Here is a 16,782-nt window from a genome sequence, read left to right as displayed (position 1 = left end):
ATTCCAGGGAAGGAGTTTCGGGGGGGGTATGCTGATCCCAAGGAAGGAGTTTGTGGTGTCAATCCTGATCCCAGTGAAGGGGTTTATGGGCTCCATCCCCACCTCAGTGAAGGGGTTTGTGGGATCAGTCCTGATCCCAGGGAAAGAATTTGTGGTGTCAATCCCCATCTGTTAAAGGGGTTTATGGGCTCCATCCCTGTGAAGGGGTTTGTGGACTCCATCCCTATCGTCTTAGAGGGGTTTATGAGGTCAATCCCAACCCCAGGGAAAGAGTTTGTGGGGTCCATCCCCATCCTGGTAAAGGGGTTTGTGGGGTCAGCCCCGACCCCAGTGAAGGGGTTTGTGGGGTCAGTCCCAATCCCAAGGAAGGAGTTTGTGGGGGTATCCTGATCATGGTGAAAGGGTTTGTGGAGTCAATCCTGATCCCAGGGAAGGAGCTTCTAGGAGGTATCCTGATCCTGCTCAAAGGAGTCTGTGGGGTCCATCCCCATCCCACTGAAGTGGGTTTTGGGGGTATCCTGATCCCGGTGAAGGGGTTTGTGGGGTCCATCCAGCGTGGGTTGATGCCTCACCCTGATGTGAGAGGGTTTTGTTCCCATCCAGGTGTGTGGGGTCCATCCCCATCCCAGTGAAGGAGTTTGTGGGGTATCCTGATCCTGGGGAAAGGGTTTGTGGGGTCCATCCCCATCCTGGTGAAGGGGCTTGTGGCATCAATCCCGATTCTGGTGAAGGAATTTGTGGGGTCCATCCACAGTGGGTTGATGCCCCCTCTGCAGTGTGTGGGGTTTGTTCCCATCCCGGTGTGTGGGGTCAATCCCGATCCCAAAGAAGGAGTTTTTGGGAGGGATCCTGATCCCGGTGAAGGGGTTTGTGGGGTCAGTCCCGATCCCAGTGAAGGAGATAGTGGAGGGTATCCTGATCTTGGCGCAAGGAGTTTGTGGGGTCCACCTGGGGTGGGTTGATGCCCCCGCCCCGGAGTGTGGGGTTTGTTCCCACCCCATGCCCCGGGTCCATCCCCACCCAGACCCGCCCGCGGAGCACTTTTAGGGCAGCGCCACCTTCCCAACCCCTCCGTCCCCCGCCCTTCCCGCCGCCAGCCCGGCCCATCCCGCCGGGAGCGGCAGCGGAGCCGCCGGGGGCGGGACCGGCCGGGCGGGGCCGGGCGGGGCGGGAGCGGCGGGGCCGGAACGGGGCCGGGAGCGGGGCCGGGGCCGGGCCGGGGGTCCCAGCCATGCTCAGCCGGCTGGGAGCGCTGCTGCAGCAGGCGGTGGAGACGGTGAGCGGGGCCGGGGGGACGCGGCAGGAACGGGACCGGGAATGGGATCGGGAATGGGACCGGGAATGGGGGTTCTGTGCCTCCCTGACCCCGATCCCGGTGTGAGCAGCGGGAGCCCAGCGTGGACCTGCTGGAAGCCTTCACCGAGCACTGGACCGGCATCACCGGCTACTACCTGGAGGCCACAGGTGAGTGGGGCGCGGGTCCCGGTGCCCCGGGCTTGGGGGGCTTTTGTCCCGGGATGGGCTCCGTGTTTCCCGGGATCAGGTCCGTGTTTCCCGGGGTGGGGTCTTTTTTCCCCGGGATGGGGTCTCAGGTGCCAATAAAGTCCTTGTGGTGTGGGAGCAGAGTTGTCGTGTTCTGAGAGAGGTCTTATATCCGAAAATAGGGTGTCCTAAAAACGGGAATGAGGTCTCTGTGCCCAAGGAGGGGGGGTGGCAGTGCTCTAATAGGGGACCCCATTCCCTGGGACACGATCCCATATCCTGGGAAGGGTCTTTGGAGAGGGTCCCTGTGTCCTAAACGGGGTCCCCGGCCTAGGAATGATGCTGGGGCACGGGACATGTCCCGGGACAGGACCCCGTGTCCTGGGACAAATCCCTGCACCCTGCCATGGCACCCCGTGCCCTGGCACAGGACCCCGCTGCGCTGTGGCTGCCCTGGCACGTGGGAACGGGGACGGGACCCCCTTCCCAAATCCCGGCAGGATTTACCCACACGGGAGTCTCTCCCTGCACAGCCCCCCTGAGGCCCCCGGGCAGCGCGTTGGGGTCGGCACGGAGGGTTTGGGGTGGCTGGGGACACTCCCGGCACAGGGACACTCCCGGCACAGGGACACTCCCGGCACAGGCTGGGACACTCCTAACACAGGATGGGACTCGTCCCTCCGGTAACCCCGGGAGCGCTCCGGCCCCAGTTCCCGGCGGATCCCGGTGCCCGCTCTGCCCGGGGGTCTCCGGTGCCCACCGGGGGAGGAGCGGGATGTCCGGCAGCGTCCTAGGCCGGAGCGGAAGCGGCTGCTCCATCCTCACATTGCCATCTAGCGTTGTTCCCGTTCCGGAGGAGCAGGATTTAGGGATGGCACGGATCGGGGAAAAGCCCTGGCAGAACCCCGCAGGCACGGCTGGCACCTCAGCGGGGCATCCCTCCTGCTGCTGTGCCCGGGGGGCGCCGTTGCAGCCCCCCTGTGAACAGGGGAACACACAACCCTTGAATCCGTGAATCCATGAATCCTGGATCCCTGAATCTCTGAATCCCCGGATCCCCAAATCCCCAACTCCCTGGATCATCGAATTCCTGAATCCCCCAAATCCCTGAATTCCCAGACCCCTGAATCCCTGATCCCCAAATCCCTGAACCTCTGGATCCCTGGGTACCTGGATCCCAAATCCCCAAATCACCAAACCCCTGAATCCCTGAACCCCCACATCCCTGGATCCTTGAATCCCTGATCTCTGAATCCTAGTATCCCATAACCCCTGAATCCCCAAATCCCTGAACCCCTGAATCCCTGAATTCCCAAATCCCTGAATCTCTGAACCCTGAACCCCTGAATTCTGGTATCCCTGTACCCCTGGATCCCCAAATCCCTGAGGCGTTCAGGGATTCAGGGGGTTCAGGGATCTGGGATTTGGGAATACTGGGATTCAGGGGTTCAGGGATCTGGGTATTTAGGGATTCAGGGATTTGGAGATTCAGGGATTCAGGGATTTGGAGATTCAGGGATTCAGGGATTTGCAGATTTGGGGATTCAGAGATCAGGGATTCAGGGGTTTGGTGATTTGGGGATCCTGAACCCCCGGATTCCTGGATCCTTGAATCCCCAAATCCCTGAATCCCAGTATCCCCGAATCTCTGAATTCCCAAATGCCTGAACTCCTGAATCCCTGAATTCCCAGATCCCTGAACTCCTGAATCCCTGATCCCCAAATCCCAAATCCCTGGGCCCCAATCCCTGATCCCTGATGCTCACAGACGAGAGCATCCCGGCATGACAGACAGACATCCCATGATGCTTGCGGCAGATGTTGGACCCCCAAATCCCTCAGTCCCAAATTCCAGATCCCTGACCCCCTGAATTACCAAATCCCCAGATCCCTGAACACCTGAATTCCCAAATCCCCAGTCTCTGATCCCAGATCCCAAATCCCCAAACCCCGCAGACAAGAGCGTCCCAGCACGACAGACGGACATCCTGTGGTGCCTGCGGCAGATGTGGGACCCCCAAATCCCCCAATCCCAGATACCTGATCTCTGAATCCCCAAACCCCCGATCCCCATATCCCAAACCTCTGATCCCAAATCCCCAAACCCCCAATCCCCCGAATCCCAAATCCTAAACCCCTGATCCCCGCAGACAAGAGCGTCCCGGCACGACAGACGGACATCCCGTGGCGCCTGCAGCAGATGTGGACCCCCAAATCCCCCAATCCCCTAATCCCAGATACCTGAACCCCAGTATCCCTGAATTCCCAGATCCCTGAATCCCTGATCTCTGAATCCCCAAACCCCTGAATCCCCAAATCCCAAACCCCCAATCCCAACTCCCCGATCCCCGCAGACGAGAGCGTTCTGGCGCGACAGACGGACATCCTGTGGTGCCTGCGGCAGATGTTGGACCCCCAATTCCCTCAAATCCCCTAATCTCTGAATCCCCAAACCCCCAATCCCCATATCCCAAACCTCTGATCCCAAATCCCCAAACCCCCAATCCCCCGAATCCCAAATCCTAAACCCCTGATCCCCGCAGACAAGAGCGTCCCAGCGCGACAGACGGACATCCTGTGGCGCCTGCAGCAGATGTGGACCCCCAAATCCCCCAATCCCAAATCCCAGATCCCTGACCCCCTGAATTACCAAATCCCCAGATCCCTGAACCCCTGAATTACCAAATCCCCAGTCTCTGATCCCAGATCCCAAATCCCCAAACCCCGCAGACAAGAGCGTCCCAGCACGATAAATGGACATCTTGTGGCGCCTGCAGCAGATGTTGGACCCCCAAATCCCCCAATCCCAGATACCTGATCTCTGAAGACCCAAACCCCCGATCCCCATATCCCAAACCTCTGATCCCAAATCCCCAAACCCCCAATCCCCCGAATCCCAAATCCTAAACCCCCAAACCCCACAGACGACAGTGTCCCAGCGCGACAGACGGACATCCCGTGGCGCCTGCAGCAGATGTGGACCCCCAAATTCTCCAATCCCCTAATCCCAGATACCTGAACCCCGGTATCCCTGAATTCCCAGATCCCTGAATCCCTGATCTCTGAATCCCCAAACCCCTGAACCCCTGAATCCCCCAATCCCAAATCCCCAAACCCCATAGACGAGAGCGTCCCAGCATGACAGACGGACATCCCGTGGCGCCTGCGATAGATGTTGCACCCCCAAATCCCCCAATCCCCTAATCCCAGATACCTGAACCCCAGTATCCCTGAATTCCCACATCCCTGAATCCCTGATCTCTGAATCCCCAAATCCCCGAATCACTGAACCCCATAATCTCTGATCCCTGAATCCCTGAATCCCTGAACCCTCGGATCCCTGGATCCTTGAATCCTTGATCTCTGAATCCTGGTATCCCTGAATCCCTGAATCCCCAGTCCCCCAATCCCTGATCCTCAAATCCCTGATCCCCAAACCCCTGAACCCCTGAATCCCCCAATCCCAAATCCCCAAACCCTGCAGACGAGAGCGTCCCAGCGCGACAGACGGACATCCCGTGGTGCCTGCGGCAGATGTGGACCCCCAAATCCTCCAATCCCCTAATCCCAGATACCTGAACCCCAGTATCCCTGAACTCCCAGATCCCTGAATCCCCAAATCCCCAAACCCCCAATCCCCCGAATCCCAAATCCTAAACCCCCAAACCCCACAGACGAGAGCGTCCCAGCGCGACAGACGGACATCCCATGGCGCCTGCGGCAGATGTTGGACCCCCAATTCCCTCAAATCCCCTAATCTCTGAATCCCCAAACCCCCGATCCCCAGATCCCAAACCTCTGATCCCAAACCCCTGAATCCCCAATCCCAAATCCCCAAACCCCGCAGATGAGAGCGTCCCGGCGCGACAGACGGACATCCCGTGGCGCCTGCGGCAGATGTTGGACATCCTGGTGCACGAGGAGCGGCAGCGCCCGCCGGGGGACACGGGGCCGTGCCTCGAGTTCCTGCTGCAGCACAAACTGCTGGAAACTCTGGCAACGCTGGGAAAGGCAGAGGTGAGCCCGGGAATCGGGAAAATCCTCGGGAGAGGCCGAACCCGCGGCCTTGCCCAGCTGCTGTACCTGCTGCCCCTCAATAATTTGAATTTTGGAGCATTTTTCCAGTTTGTGAAGTGGGAGGTGGTCAGAGGGCTTGGGGTTTTTTTTGGGGAAAATTGGCCTTTTTTTGGGGGAAAATTGGGGTTTTCTGAGGGAAAATTTGGCTTTTTTTGGGAGGGTCTTGGGGTTCTCAGGTTCCCCACTGGCATCCTTTCCGGGGGCTTGCACATCAGCACATCCCTGCTTGCACAGGAAGGGTTTTTATCTGGCGCACAGATAGTTTAAAAATTAAAATTAAAATTAAAACAGGCATTTAAAAAATAAAAATAAAAACATCTGGGGGATTATTTCCCATTTCCCAGCACCCCAAAACCTCAAATCCTCCTGGATGCGAAAGGACCAGCATGTTTCCACCTCTATTTGAATAAAAATCAATTTCTAGGGGCCTTGTTGCTATTAATAGCAGTAAAAGGATAGCAAAGCTGTTCTATTTCTTAAATATTTGGCCAATATTTCCTTTTTTTCCACACCTGGCACTTCATCCTGCAAAGCCAGTAGCAGATTTTTTTAAACTTTTTTTTAATTTTTAATTTAATTTTTATTTTTAATTTTTATTTTTATTTTTAATTTTTGTTTTTAGTTTTATTTTTTATTTGTATTTTTATTTATTTTAAAAATATGTGTGCCTGACTCTTTTTATTGTTTATGCTTATTTTTATTTCTTTTTATTTTTAAAATATCTGTGTGCCAGACTCTTTCCGGAGTCCCGAAACAGCTTGGCCTTGATTGGCTAATGAGTCAAAATAACCAAGAAGATAAACACATAAAACAAACACAAAACAACTCACAGCAGAACCCAATGAAACAATCACCTGTGGGTAAACAATCTCCAAACACATTCCACATGAGTAAGACAAAGGAGAAGCAAATGAGATCAGAATTGTTTTCCTTTTTCTCTGAGGCTTCTCAGGAGAAGAATCCTGGGTGAAGGGATTTTTCCAGAGAAGGTGAATGCCACGTTTAAAGGGATCTGGGGGATTGTTTGGGGTGATTTAGGGGTATTGGAATATGAATCCCAGTATTACCAGTTAGATTGTGCCTGGGCCAGTCTGACCCTCGCTGCTGGGCCAAAGGCAGCATCACCCCAGAGACACCTTTAGCTTGCTGATGGTTTCAGCTGAGCACCAAACAAGTCCAGGCTTGTTAGGGACTCCATTTACCTCAGGAAGAGGCTTCAGGCGAAGGTGAAGAGAAAAAAGGAGGGATTCTGCTGGAGGGTTATATGCAGTGGTTTATTCCATGGTTACAGAGGTCTGAGTCTTGGGAAGAGCTCCAACAGAATGGAGAGCACATGGCGTGCTTCACCTTTGAAGCTCAGGGGGAGGGGAGGGGACAGGTGAGCCACCAACCAGGTGGGGGGGGCGGGGTCTCAAGGGACGAGGGACACCTAGCCAGGCCAATGGCCTCTGGGCCTGAGGGGCATCCTTTGAACTCGACCAACCACACGACGCCTTTGCTGGAATGTTAAGCCTGATTGACAGGGCTCACTCAGCAAGGGGCGAGGGGGGATGGGAGACCGGTATTGGCACACCTGGGAAGGGACCCGGGACCCGGAAGTCTAAAACAGGACATTACAACACACTACAACGAGGGGGACACCAGGGATGTGGCTGATGGCTGTCCCCTGTCCCTGTCCCAGTACCCCCCTGGCATGAGGCAGCAGGTCCTGCTCTTCTTCAGCCGCCTGCTGGGGCAGCTGCAGCACCCGCTCCTGCACTACCTCAACGTGCACCGGCCCGTGCAGGTGAGCTGCCACCTGTCCCCGAGGGGTGACACCCGCGGTGACACCTCCAGCACCCCCACATGCCCTCCCTGCTCCCCAGAAGCTGCTCCAGCTCAGCGGGGACCGCCTGGGCTCCGGCACTGAGAGGGAGGAGCTGCAGTTCACCGCCGTGCTCTGCTCCAAGATCCAGCAGGATCCCGGCCTGCTGCCCCACATCCTGCAGGTGGGACGCTGTGGGGTCCCCAATGGAATTTGGGCTCCCAGCCTGCTGCCCCACGTCCTGCAGGTGGGACACTGTGGGGTCACCTGTGGGGTTTGGGCACCAGGATCCCAGCCTGCTGCCCCACATCCTGCAGGTGGGATGGTGTGGGGTCACCAATGGGGTTTGGGCTCCCAGCCTGCTGCTCCACGTCCTGCAGGTGGGACACTGTGGGGTTTGAGCTCCAGCAGGATCCCAGCCTGCTGCCCCACATCCTGCAGGTGGGACTCTGTGGGGTCACCTGTGGGGTTTGGGCTCTAGCAGGATGCTGCCCCACATCCTGCAGGTGGGATGGTGTGGGGTCCCCAATGGGGTTTGGGCTCCCCCCATTGGGGACCCCCTTTGCAGCCTCCTCCCTGCCATAAAGCCCCTTGGGGTGAGGAGGAGGAGGAGGAAGGTGATGCCTGCAATGCTTTGCTGCTTCTCTTCCTCTCCAGGGAAAGGGCGTCCTGAATGGGAGGAGAGCCCCGGAGAGCCCCAGGACAGAGGGTTTGGAGCATCCCCCAGGCACCGCTGCCAACTCCGAGTGTTTGGAGCCTGCCCCAGGCACCACTGATGTTTCTACCCCTAGGACACAGAGTTTGGAGCACCCTCTGGGCACTGCTGCCAGCTCAATGCCCAGGGCAGAGGGTTTGGAGCATCCTTCAGGCACCTCTGCCAACTCCACCCACAGGGCAGAGGGTTTGGAGCATCCCCCGGGCACCTCTGCCAGCTCCATGCCCAGGAAAGAGAATTTGGAGCATCCTCCAGGTACCACTGCCAGTTCTGAGCGTTTGGAGCATCCCCTGGGCACCACTGCCAGCTCCATGCCCAGGGCAGAGGGTTTGGAGCATCCTCTGGGCACCTCTGCCAGCTCCATGCCCAGGAAAGAGAATTTGGAGCATCCCTCGGGCACCGATGCCACCTCCCCTCCTGCCCAGCCCTCCCCGGCACGCAGGGACAGCAACCTCGTCACCTGCCTGGTGGCACTGTGCAGGAGCAAGGTACGGCCTCAGGGGTGGCACCTCGGGGACAGAGGGCACTGCCAGGCCTGTGGCCACCCCCGTGCCCTCCTCCTCTTCCTCGCAGAAGAGCCGGGTGGCGCTGAAGGCTCGGGAGAACGTGCTGCTGCTGGCGGGGCTGTCCCAGGAGGCGGCTGCCAGCTGCCTGGCACGGGGCACTGCCCTGTGCCAGCTGCTCGTGGGGCACCTCTGCGACCTCTACAGCGCCGTGCCCGCTGGCACCGACCCTGCTGATGTCCTCGGCATGGACAGGGCCAGCTGGAGGTGAGGGGGTGCCAGGCTGGGGGTGCCAGGTGCCAGCCAGGCGGTGTCACAGCCGCGCGCTCTCTGTGCCATGCAGGTCGCAGGGGGACGGCGCTGGGGACGGGGGGTTCCCGGGCAAGGAGAGCCTGGCAGAGTTCCTGGGCTGGCTGGATTTCCTGGATGAGCTGGTGATGGGTGCCCACCCGGTGAGAAGCACGGCGTTCATTAATCTGGGAGTTAATTGGGGCCTGATCCCCACTTTGTCACCGAGTGCCACCTCCAGGGATGGGGATGGTGACACCATCACTTCCTGGGCAGCCCCATTCTCACACCCTTCCTGTGGAGAAATTCTTCCTAATGCCACCCAAACCTCCTGGGGTGCAATTTAAGGCTGTGCTTTGTCCTGGGGGGGTCCCCACTCTCAGCCCCTTTCTTCCCCCCCCAGCTCGTGGCCGATGCCATCAGCCAGGCCGTGGAGGAGAAGTTCTTGCAGGGCACCCTGCAGCCGCAGCTCCTGCAGATGTGAGTGACCCCAGGAATGGGGGGTTCCCCTTTCCCTGACCCCAGCTGGGGTGTTCTGCTCCTCAGAACCCCCTCAGGAGTGGAGGGGTTCTCCCTTTTCCCTGGACAACCACCCCAACCCCAGCTGGGTCAGGACCCCCTCAGAGCCAGGAATGGATGGGTTCCCCATTTTCCCTGGACAACCACTCTGACCCCAGCTGGTTCTGCTCCTCAGGATCCCCTGGAAGCCAGGGGCAGGGGGATCCCCCTTTTTCCCTGACATCTACCCCAGTCCCAGCTGGGGGGTTCTGCTCCTCAGGGTCCCCTCAGAGCCAGGAGTGAAGGGGTTCCCCCTTTTCCCTGGACAACCACCCCAACCCCAGCTGGGGCTTTCTGCTCCTCAGAGCCAGGAATGGGGGTTCCCCCTTTTCCCTGGACAACCACCCCGACCCCAGCTGGGTCAGGACCCCCTCAGAGCCAGGAATGGGGGGTTCTCCCATTTTCCCTGGACAACCACTCTGACCCCAGCTGGTTCTGCTCCTCAGGATCCCCTGGAAGCCAGGGGCAGGGGGATCCCCCTTTTTGCCTGGACATCTACCCCAGTCCTAGCTGGGGGGTTCTGCTCCTCAGGAGGCAGGAGCAGAGAGGTTCCCCCTTTTTCTGTGAACAACCACCTTGGCCCCAGCTGGGGGGTTCTGCTCCTCAGGGTCCCCTCAGAGCCAGGAGTGAAGGGGTTCCCCCTTTTCCCTGGACATCCACCCCAACCCCAGCTATGGCATTTTTCTCCTCAGAGCCAGGAGCAGGGGGGTTCCCCCTTTTACCTGGACGACCACCCTGACCCCAGCTGGGGGATTCTCCTCCTCAGAACCCTCTAGGAGCCAGGAATGGGGGTGTTCCCCTTTCCCCAACCCCAGCTGGGGCGTTCTGCTCCTCAGGGTCCCCTCAGAGCCAGGAATGGGGAGGTTTCCCCTTTATTCCTGGACAAACACCCCGACCCCAGCTGGAGCAGGGACCCTCTCAGAGCCAGGAGCAGGAAGGGTTCCCCTTTTTCCTTGGACAAACATCCCAACCCAAAGTGGGATGTTCTGCTCCTCAGGAGCCAGGAATGGGGGTTCCCCTTTTTCCCTGGACAGCCCCCCGCTTCCCCAGCTGGGGCGTTCTGCTCCTCAGGGTCCCCTCAGAGCCAGGAACGGAGGAGTTCCCCTTTTTCCCTGGGGTGTTCTGACCCCAGCTGGGGTGTTCTGCTCCTCAGGGTCCCCTCACAGCTAGGAATGAGGGGGTTCCCCCATTTCCCTGTCAAACCCCCTGTGCCACCCCGCAGGTCGGAGCTGGCCGTGCTGGGCGCCACGGCTGTGCTGACGGGCACGGTGAGGCAGCTCCGCTCTCCTGCCCTGCTCCACCGCCTGGTCCTGTTCCTGCTGGGGCCCCACCGGCACCCCGAGACCCCCGGGGACGCCGCCCATGCCCTGAGGGCGCAGCTCATCGAGCGCTGCGACCACCTGAGCGACGAGGTGAGCCCACCTGGGCGGGGCAGGGGTGGGCAGTGCCAGGGTTCTGACCATGCTGGCCGTGCCCAGATCAGCCTGGCCAGCCTGCCAGGGGGTCTGACCCTGCTGGCAGTGCCCACATCAGCCTGGCCAGGGCTCTGACCCTGCTGGCAGTGCCCACATCAGCCTGGCCAGCCTGCAAGGCTCTGACCCTGGCACTGCCACCCCAGATCAGCCTGGCCAGCCTGCCGGGCTCTGACCCTGGCACTGCCATCCCAGATCAGCCAGGCCAGCCTGCCAGGGCTCTGACCCTGCTGGCAGTGCCCAGATCAGCCTGGCCAGGGCTCTGACCCTGCTGGCTGTGCCCACATCAGCCAGGCCAGCCTGCAGGGGTCTGTCTGACCCTTCTGGCCGTGCCCAGATCAGTCTGCCAGGGCTCTGACCATTCTGGCAGTGCCCAGATCGGCCTGGCCAGCCTGCAGGGCTCTGACCCTGGCACTGCCACCCCAGATCAGCCAGGCCAGCCTGCAGGGGTCTGACCCTGGCACTGCACCCCAGATCAGCCAGGCCAGCCTGCAGGGGTCTGTCTGACCCTTCTGGCCGTGCCCAGATCAGTCTGCCAGGGCTCTGACCATGCTGGCTGTGCCCAGATCAGCCTGGCCAGCCTGCAGGGCTCTGACCCTGGCACTGCCACCCCAGATCAGCCTGGCCAGCCTGAGGCTCTTCGAGGAGCTGCTGAGGAAGCCCCACGAGCACGTGGCTCACAACCTGGTGCTGAGGAACCTGGAGGCCAGGGCGTACCTGCAGCGCGGCGCCGAGGAGCGCGGGCCCCCCGAGACGGACCCTGAGGAGGACGGGCTGTGAGCAAGGGGGGGCTGGGCAGGGTCAGGGGGTGCCCCCCACCCACTGCCCACCCCCCTAATGCTGACCCCACCCAGGGAGCTGGAGGAGGATCCCTATTTCACCGATGGATTCCCTGACAGCTTTGGGGTGACAAAAAGTCCTTCACCAGCATCGACCCCATCGGGGAAGGAGCGAGTGAGCGAGGTGGTGAGCAGGTAGGGGTTTGGAGGGGCTGGGCTGCAATGGGGGCCTGCATCCCCCTCCCCATCTGTAGGAGTGTCAGGGGGTAGGATGATTGGGATGGATGGAGATGAGAGATCTCTGAAGGCAGGTGGTGGAATTTAGGGTTATTGCAAAGGGCCCTGCTGGGAGCTGCAGCCACAGCTCAGAGCAGGCCAGAAAGAGAGGTAAAGAGAGTGGCAAACACAATGAGAGAGCAAGGTTCCCGTTAAAATACAATAAATCCTCTTCTGGACGTGGAATTTGGGGTTTATTGCAAAGGGCCTGGATGCAGGGGCCTTGTTTGGAGCTGCAGCCACAGCTCAGAGCAGGCCCCAAAGAGGGAGAAAGAGATAAAGAGAGAGAAGGAAAGAGTGTGGTAAAGAGAGAATGAGAGAGTAAAAGAGGGGATCAGAGGGCAAGGTTCCTGTTACAATACAATAAATCTTCTGGTCATGGAATTTGGGGGTTATTGCAAAGGGCTTGGGTGCAGGGCCCTGCTGGGAGCTGCCAGGCACGGCTCAGAGCAGGCCCGAGAGAGAGAAAGAGAGGTAAAGAGAGAGGTAAAGAGGATGAGAGAGAAAAGTTCCCATTGCAATACAATAAATCCTCTTCTGGTCATGGAACTTGGGGTTTATTGCAAAGGGCCTGGGTGCAGGGGCCTTGTTTGGAGCTACCAGGCACAGCCCAGAGCAGGCCCGAGAGAGAGAAAGAGAGCTAAAGAGAGTGGCAAACACAATGAGAGAGCAAGGTTCCCGTTAAAATACAATAAATCTTCTTCTGGTCATGGAATTCGGGGTTTATTGCAAAGGGCCTGGGTGCAGGGGCCTTGTTTGGAGCTGCAGCCACAGCTCAGAGCAGGCCCCAAAGAGGGAGAGAGAGATAAAGAGAGAGAAGGCAAGAGTGTGGTAAAGAGAGAATGAGAGAGTAAAAGAGAGGATCAGAGGGCAAGGTTCCTGTTACAATACAATAAATCTTCTTCTGGTCATGGAATTTGGGGTTTATTGCAAAGGGCTTGGGTGCAGGGCCCTGCTGGGAGCTGCCAGGCACAGCTCAGAGCAGGCTGAGAGAGGAGAGGGGGAGAGAGGATGAGAGGGTAAGAAAGTAAAAGGGTAAGAGAGTATAAGCATAAGAGAGTAAAAAGTGTAAGAGGAGTAAAAGGGATAAGAGAGCGAGGTTCCCATTCCAATACAATAAATCTTCTGTGTTGAATATTCCAATTCTCACTAACCAATCCAGTACAAGATACAAATCCTACAGCATTTCCATACAGACTATAAGAATCATTACATTACCATCCTGTGTTACATTTTAAACCCTAAAATCTCCTCTTTGGCCCCTTCTGCCAAGCTGTAGGGTCTGCTCTGACCCTTGGAGCTGTCTGCAAGCAGAGGGTGTTGTTCCATCAAAAGGGGATCACCTTCAGCCAGCCACACCATTGTTTTCCAGTTATTCAGTAACAAAGCTTGCTTTCATTTCAATCTCACTTATAGTTTCCATATTCTCAAAATCTTTTGTCAGGCAATCACATTTATAATCCTGTTCCATTTTCCCCAACACCCATCCTCTCCTCCCTTTTCTTCCAGCTTCCTGTGCCTGGTCCCTGAGGAGGCCAAGACCTCGTCGTGCATGGAGGAGGGCGGATACGACACCTACGTGCACGACGCCCTGGCCATGGTGGGTGCCATGCTGGGTGCCATGGTGGGTGCCATGGTGGGTGCCATGCTGGGTGCCCAGGGGTGTCCCCAGCCTGGCTCTCACCTGCTGTCACCCCCGGGCAGGTGCAGGCGTGCCGTGCCAACGCTGCCCCGTGGGGGTGGCCCTCGTGCCCCCGGCCCCTGGACTCGTGTCACTGCTGTCACCCCGGGGTGGTGTTTTACGAGGGACATTTCCTCAAGGTGCTGTTTGACAGGATGAGCCGGATCCTGGATCAGGTACTGGGGTACACCTGGGTGCCCCCTGAGCCCCCCAGGACCCCCATCATGGGGACAAAGTAGCCAAAAGCATCACCTTGGTGGAGATGAGGGGATGCTGGGGGGTCACCCAAGGTGCTGAGTGTCCCCCCCATCCCAGCCCTACACCCCCCTGTGCCCCCCACGACTCCCATAATGGATAAAATGGCCAAAATCGTCAGCTTGGTGGGGATGGGCTCAGAATGAGGGGATGTGGGGGGGTCAGCCCTACACCCCCCTGTGCCCCCCATGACCCCCATCATGGCCAAGGTGCCCAAAAGCATCACCTTGGTGGGGATGAGGGGAGGCTGGGGGGTCACCCAAGATCCTGAGTGTCCCCTCCATCCCAGTCCTACATCCCCCTGTGCCCCTCTAAGGGACAAAGTGCCCAAAAGCATCACCTTGGTGGGGATGAGGGGAGGCTGGGGGATCACCCAAAGTGCTGAATGTCCCCCCCATCCTAGCCCTGTGCCCCCCAGGACCCCCATCATGGGGACAAAGCACCCAAAAGCATCAGCTTGGTTGGGATGGGCTCAGAATGAGGGGATGGGGGAGTCACCCAAGGTCCTCAGTGTCCCTCCCTATCCCAGCCCTGTGCCCCCCCAGGACCCCCATCATGGGCACAAAGCACCCAAAAGCATCAGCTTGGTTGGGATGAGCTCAGAATGAGGGGATGGGGGAGTCACCCAAGGTCCTGAGTGTCCCCCTATCCCAGCCCTACACCCCCCTGAGTCCCCCCATCATGGACAAAGTGCCCAAAAGCATCAGCTTGGTGGGGATGAGGGGAGGCTGGGGGGTCACCCAAGGTCCTGAGTGTCCTTCCCTGTCCCAGCCCTGTGCCCCCCCAGGACCCCCATCATGGCCAAGGTGCCCAAAAGCATCACCTTTGGTGGGGATGAGGGGATGTTGGGGGGTCACCCAAGGTGCTGAGTGTCCCCCCCATCCCAGCCCTACAGCCTGAACCTGCAGGTGACCTCGGTGCTGTCCCAGCTGGCCGCCTTCCCTCACCCCCACCTGCACGAGTACCTGCTGGACCCCTACCTGAGCCTGGCCCCCGGCTGCCGCTCGCTCTTCTCCGTCCTTGTCAGGGTAATGGTGTCACCCTGGGGGGCATGGGGACACGGGGACATGGGGACATGGGGACACGGGGACATTCTCTGGTGTTCGTGATGGTTCGTGGATTGATCTCAGGGTGCAAAAAACCCACACGGTACAAGGGGGTTTGCAGTGATAATCCAAACAAATGCACCTTTATTGAGTGACCACGGGAAAATGTGATAGAGGGATTAAGAGGGAGAAAAAGATGGAGGAAGAGAGAGAAAAAAAGAGAGAGAGAGTGTCACAATCTGTCCTTATGAACAGGGTTTGTGATGGTTTGTGGGGTGACCTCAGGGTGCAAAAGAACCAACACGGTACAAGGGGATTTGCAGTGATAATCAAAAGAAATGCAACTTTATTGAGTGACCACAGCAAAATGAGATAGTGGGATTAAGGGAGAGAGAAAGAGAGAGAAAAGAGAGAGAGAAAGAGCTACCAAACGTAGAAATATATTACATTAACACTATACTAAAAAGAATTGAAGGAAAAGTTTCATCTCAGAAGGCTGGCAAAGCTAAGAATAGAAAGGAATGAATAATAAAGGTTTGTGTCTCGTACAGAGAGTCCAAGCTAACTGGGCTGGGATTGGCCATTAATTACAAACATCCAAGATGAGCCAATCCCAGATGCACCTGTTGCATCCCACAGCAGCAGATAACCATTGCTTTCATTTTGTTCCTGAAACCCTTTGGCTTCTCAGGAAGAAAAAACCTTAAGGAAATATTTTTAATGAAAAAAAAATGTCTGTGACACTCCCCAGTGACCCTGGTGAGGAAATGAGGGACATTTCAGACAGCTTCTCCCAGTGGGTGATGCTCTGCTCCCTCCGCAGGTGATCGGGGAGCTGATGCAGCGGCTGCAGCGCGTGCCCCACGCCAGGGCCAAGCTGCTCCTGGTGCGCCGGCAGCTCCTGGGGCTGGTGCCAGGCGAGCAGTGAGTGCCCCCAAAACGCCCTTTTTGGGGAGGGGTCGTGCCCCACAGAGCCCCTCAGTCAGCGGTGTCCCCGCAGGATGGATCACGCCGTGCTGCTCAAGGCCGTGGTGGTGCTGGAGGAGTTCTGCAAGGAGCTGGCGGCCATCGCCCTGGTCAAGGGGCCACCCGAGGGGCCGCCCTGAGCCCCTCCCCGAGCTCCCCCTCTTGTGGTGGCCCTGCCCACGTCCCGGTGGCCCTGCAGGAGCCAGGAGTGGCCGTGGCTCCGCGGGAAGGAGCCGGCAGGAGGATGAGGATGAGGAGGATGAGTCCTTCGCTGTCACCTTGGCCAGCCCCGAGGTGTGGCCACGTCCCCGTGCTGGGTGCGGGGCTGTGGCTGCTGTGGCTCCTCCTGGGTGGTGGTTGCTGCTCCTCACAAGGCTCCACAGGGAATTTTTAGGCAATAATGAATGGGGTGTGTGGGACGGAGCCCCCCAAGCTCAGCTGCAAGGACTCGAGTGTCCCCTGCCCCCTGGCGCTGTGGCAGGGGGAGTGTGACATGTGTGACATGTGTGACATGCGTGACATGTGTGACATGTGTGACATGTCTCTCTGTGTGTGTGTGACACGTGTGTGTGCTCTGGTGGGGGACTGTCCCCCCCCCAGACCCCGCAAAGCCCCTCCCCAGGGTGATGGGACTCTGCTCCAGTAAAGCTGTGACTCAGCACCAGCGCCTGTGTGCCTTCCCAAACACCCCAAAACTCCATTCTCCATTTCCCCCAAACACCCCAAAACTCCATTCTCCATTTCCCCCAAATACCCCAAACCTCATTCTCCATTTCCCCCAAAAACTCCCAAACCCACTCTCCATTTTCCCCCAAACATCCCCAAACCCCCACTCTGCATTTTCCCCCAGACCCCATTCCCCATTTCCCCCAAACATCCC

The 16,782-nt window shown here is 58.3% G+C and overlaps 1 protein-coding gene across 2 annotated transcripts; it reads left to right on the top strand.

The window, feature by feature from the left end:
- Nucleotides 1-1,040: 1,040 nt before the first annotated feature.
- On the top strand, nt 1,041-16,566 carry FHIP2B (FHF complex subunit HOOK interacting protein 2B). 2 transcript variants are annotated; one of them, XM_074559181.1, is made up of 17 exons: nt 1,041-1,276; nt 1,386-1,464; nt 5,330-5,499; nt 7,241-7,345; nt 7,428-7,547; nt 8,021-8,566; nt 8,652-8,848; nt 8,925-9,033; nt 9,273-9,349; nt 10,650-10,839; nt 11,515-11,675; nt 11,754-11,873; nt 13,464-13,554; nt 13,659-13,811; nt 14,778-14,918; nt 15,760-15,860; nt 15,937-16,566. In XM_074559181.1, exons 1-17 carry the CDS (start codon nt 1,232-1,234, stop codon nt 16,040-16,042), a joined length of 2,511 nt encoding a protein of 836 aa, XP_074415282.1. In that variant the 5' UTR covers nt 1,041-1,231; the 3' UTR covers nt 16,043-16,566. The 2 variants fall into 2 exon arrangements, with proteins under 2 accessions (XP_074415282.1, XP_074415281.1); XM_074559180.1 differs by having other exon boundaries at nt 7,425-7,547.
- Nucleotides 16,567-16,782: the final 216 nt, after the last annotated feature.

This window comes from Zonotrichia albicollis, chromosome 26, assembly GCF_047830755.1.
Source record: "Zonotrichia albicollis isolate bZonAlb1 chromosome 26, bZonAlb1.hap1, whole genome shotgun sequence".
NCBI classification, from domain to species: domain Eukaryota; kingdom Metazoa; phylum Chordata; class Aves; order Passeriformes; family Passerellidae; genus Zonotrichia; species Zonotrichia albicollis.
This window is presented reverse-complemented; position numbering and strand designations above follow the sequence as displayed.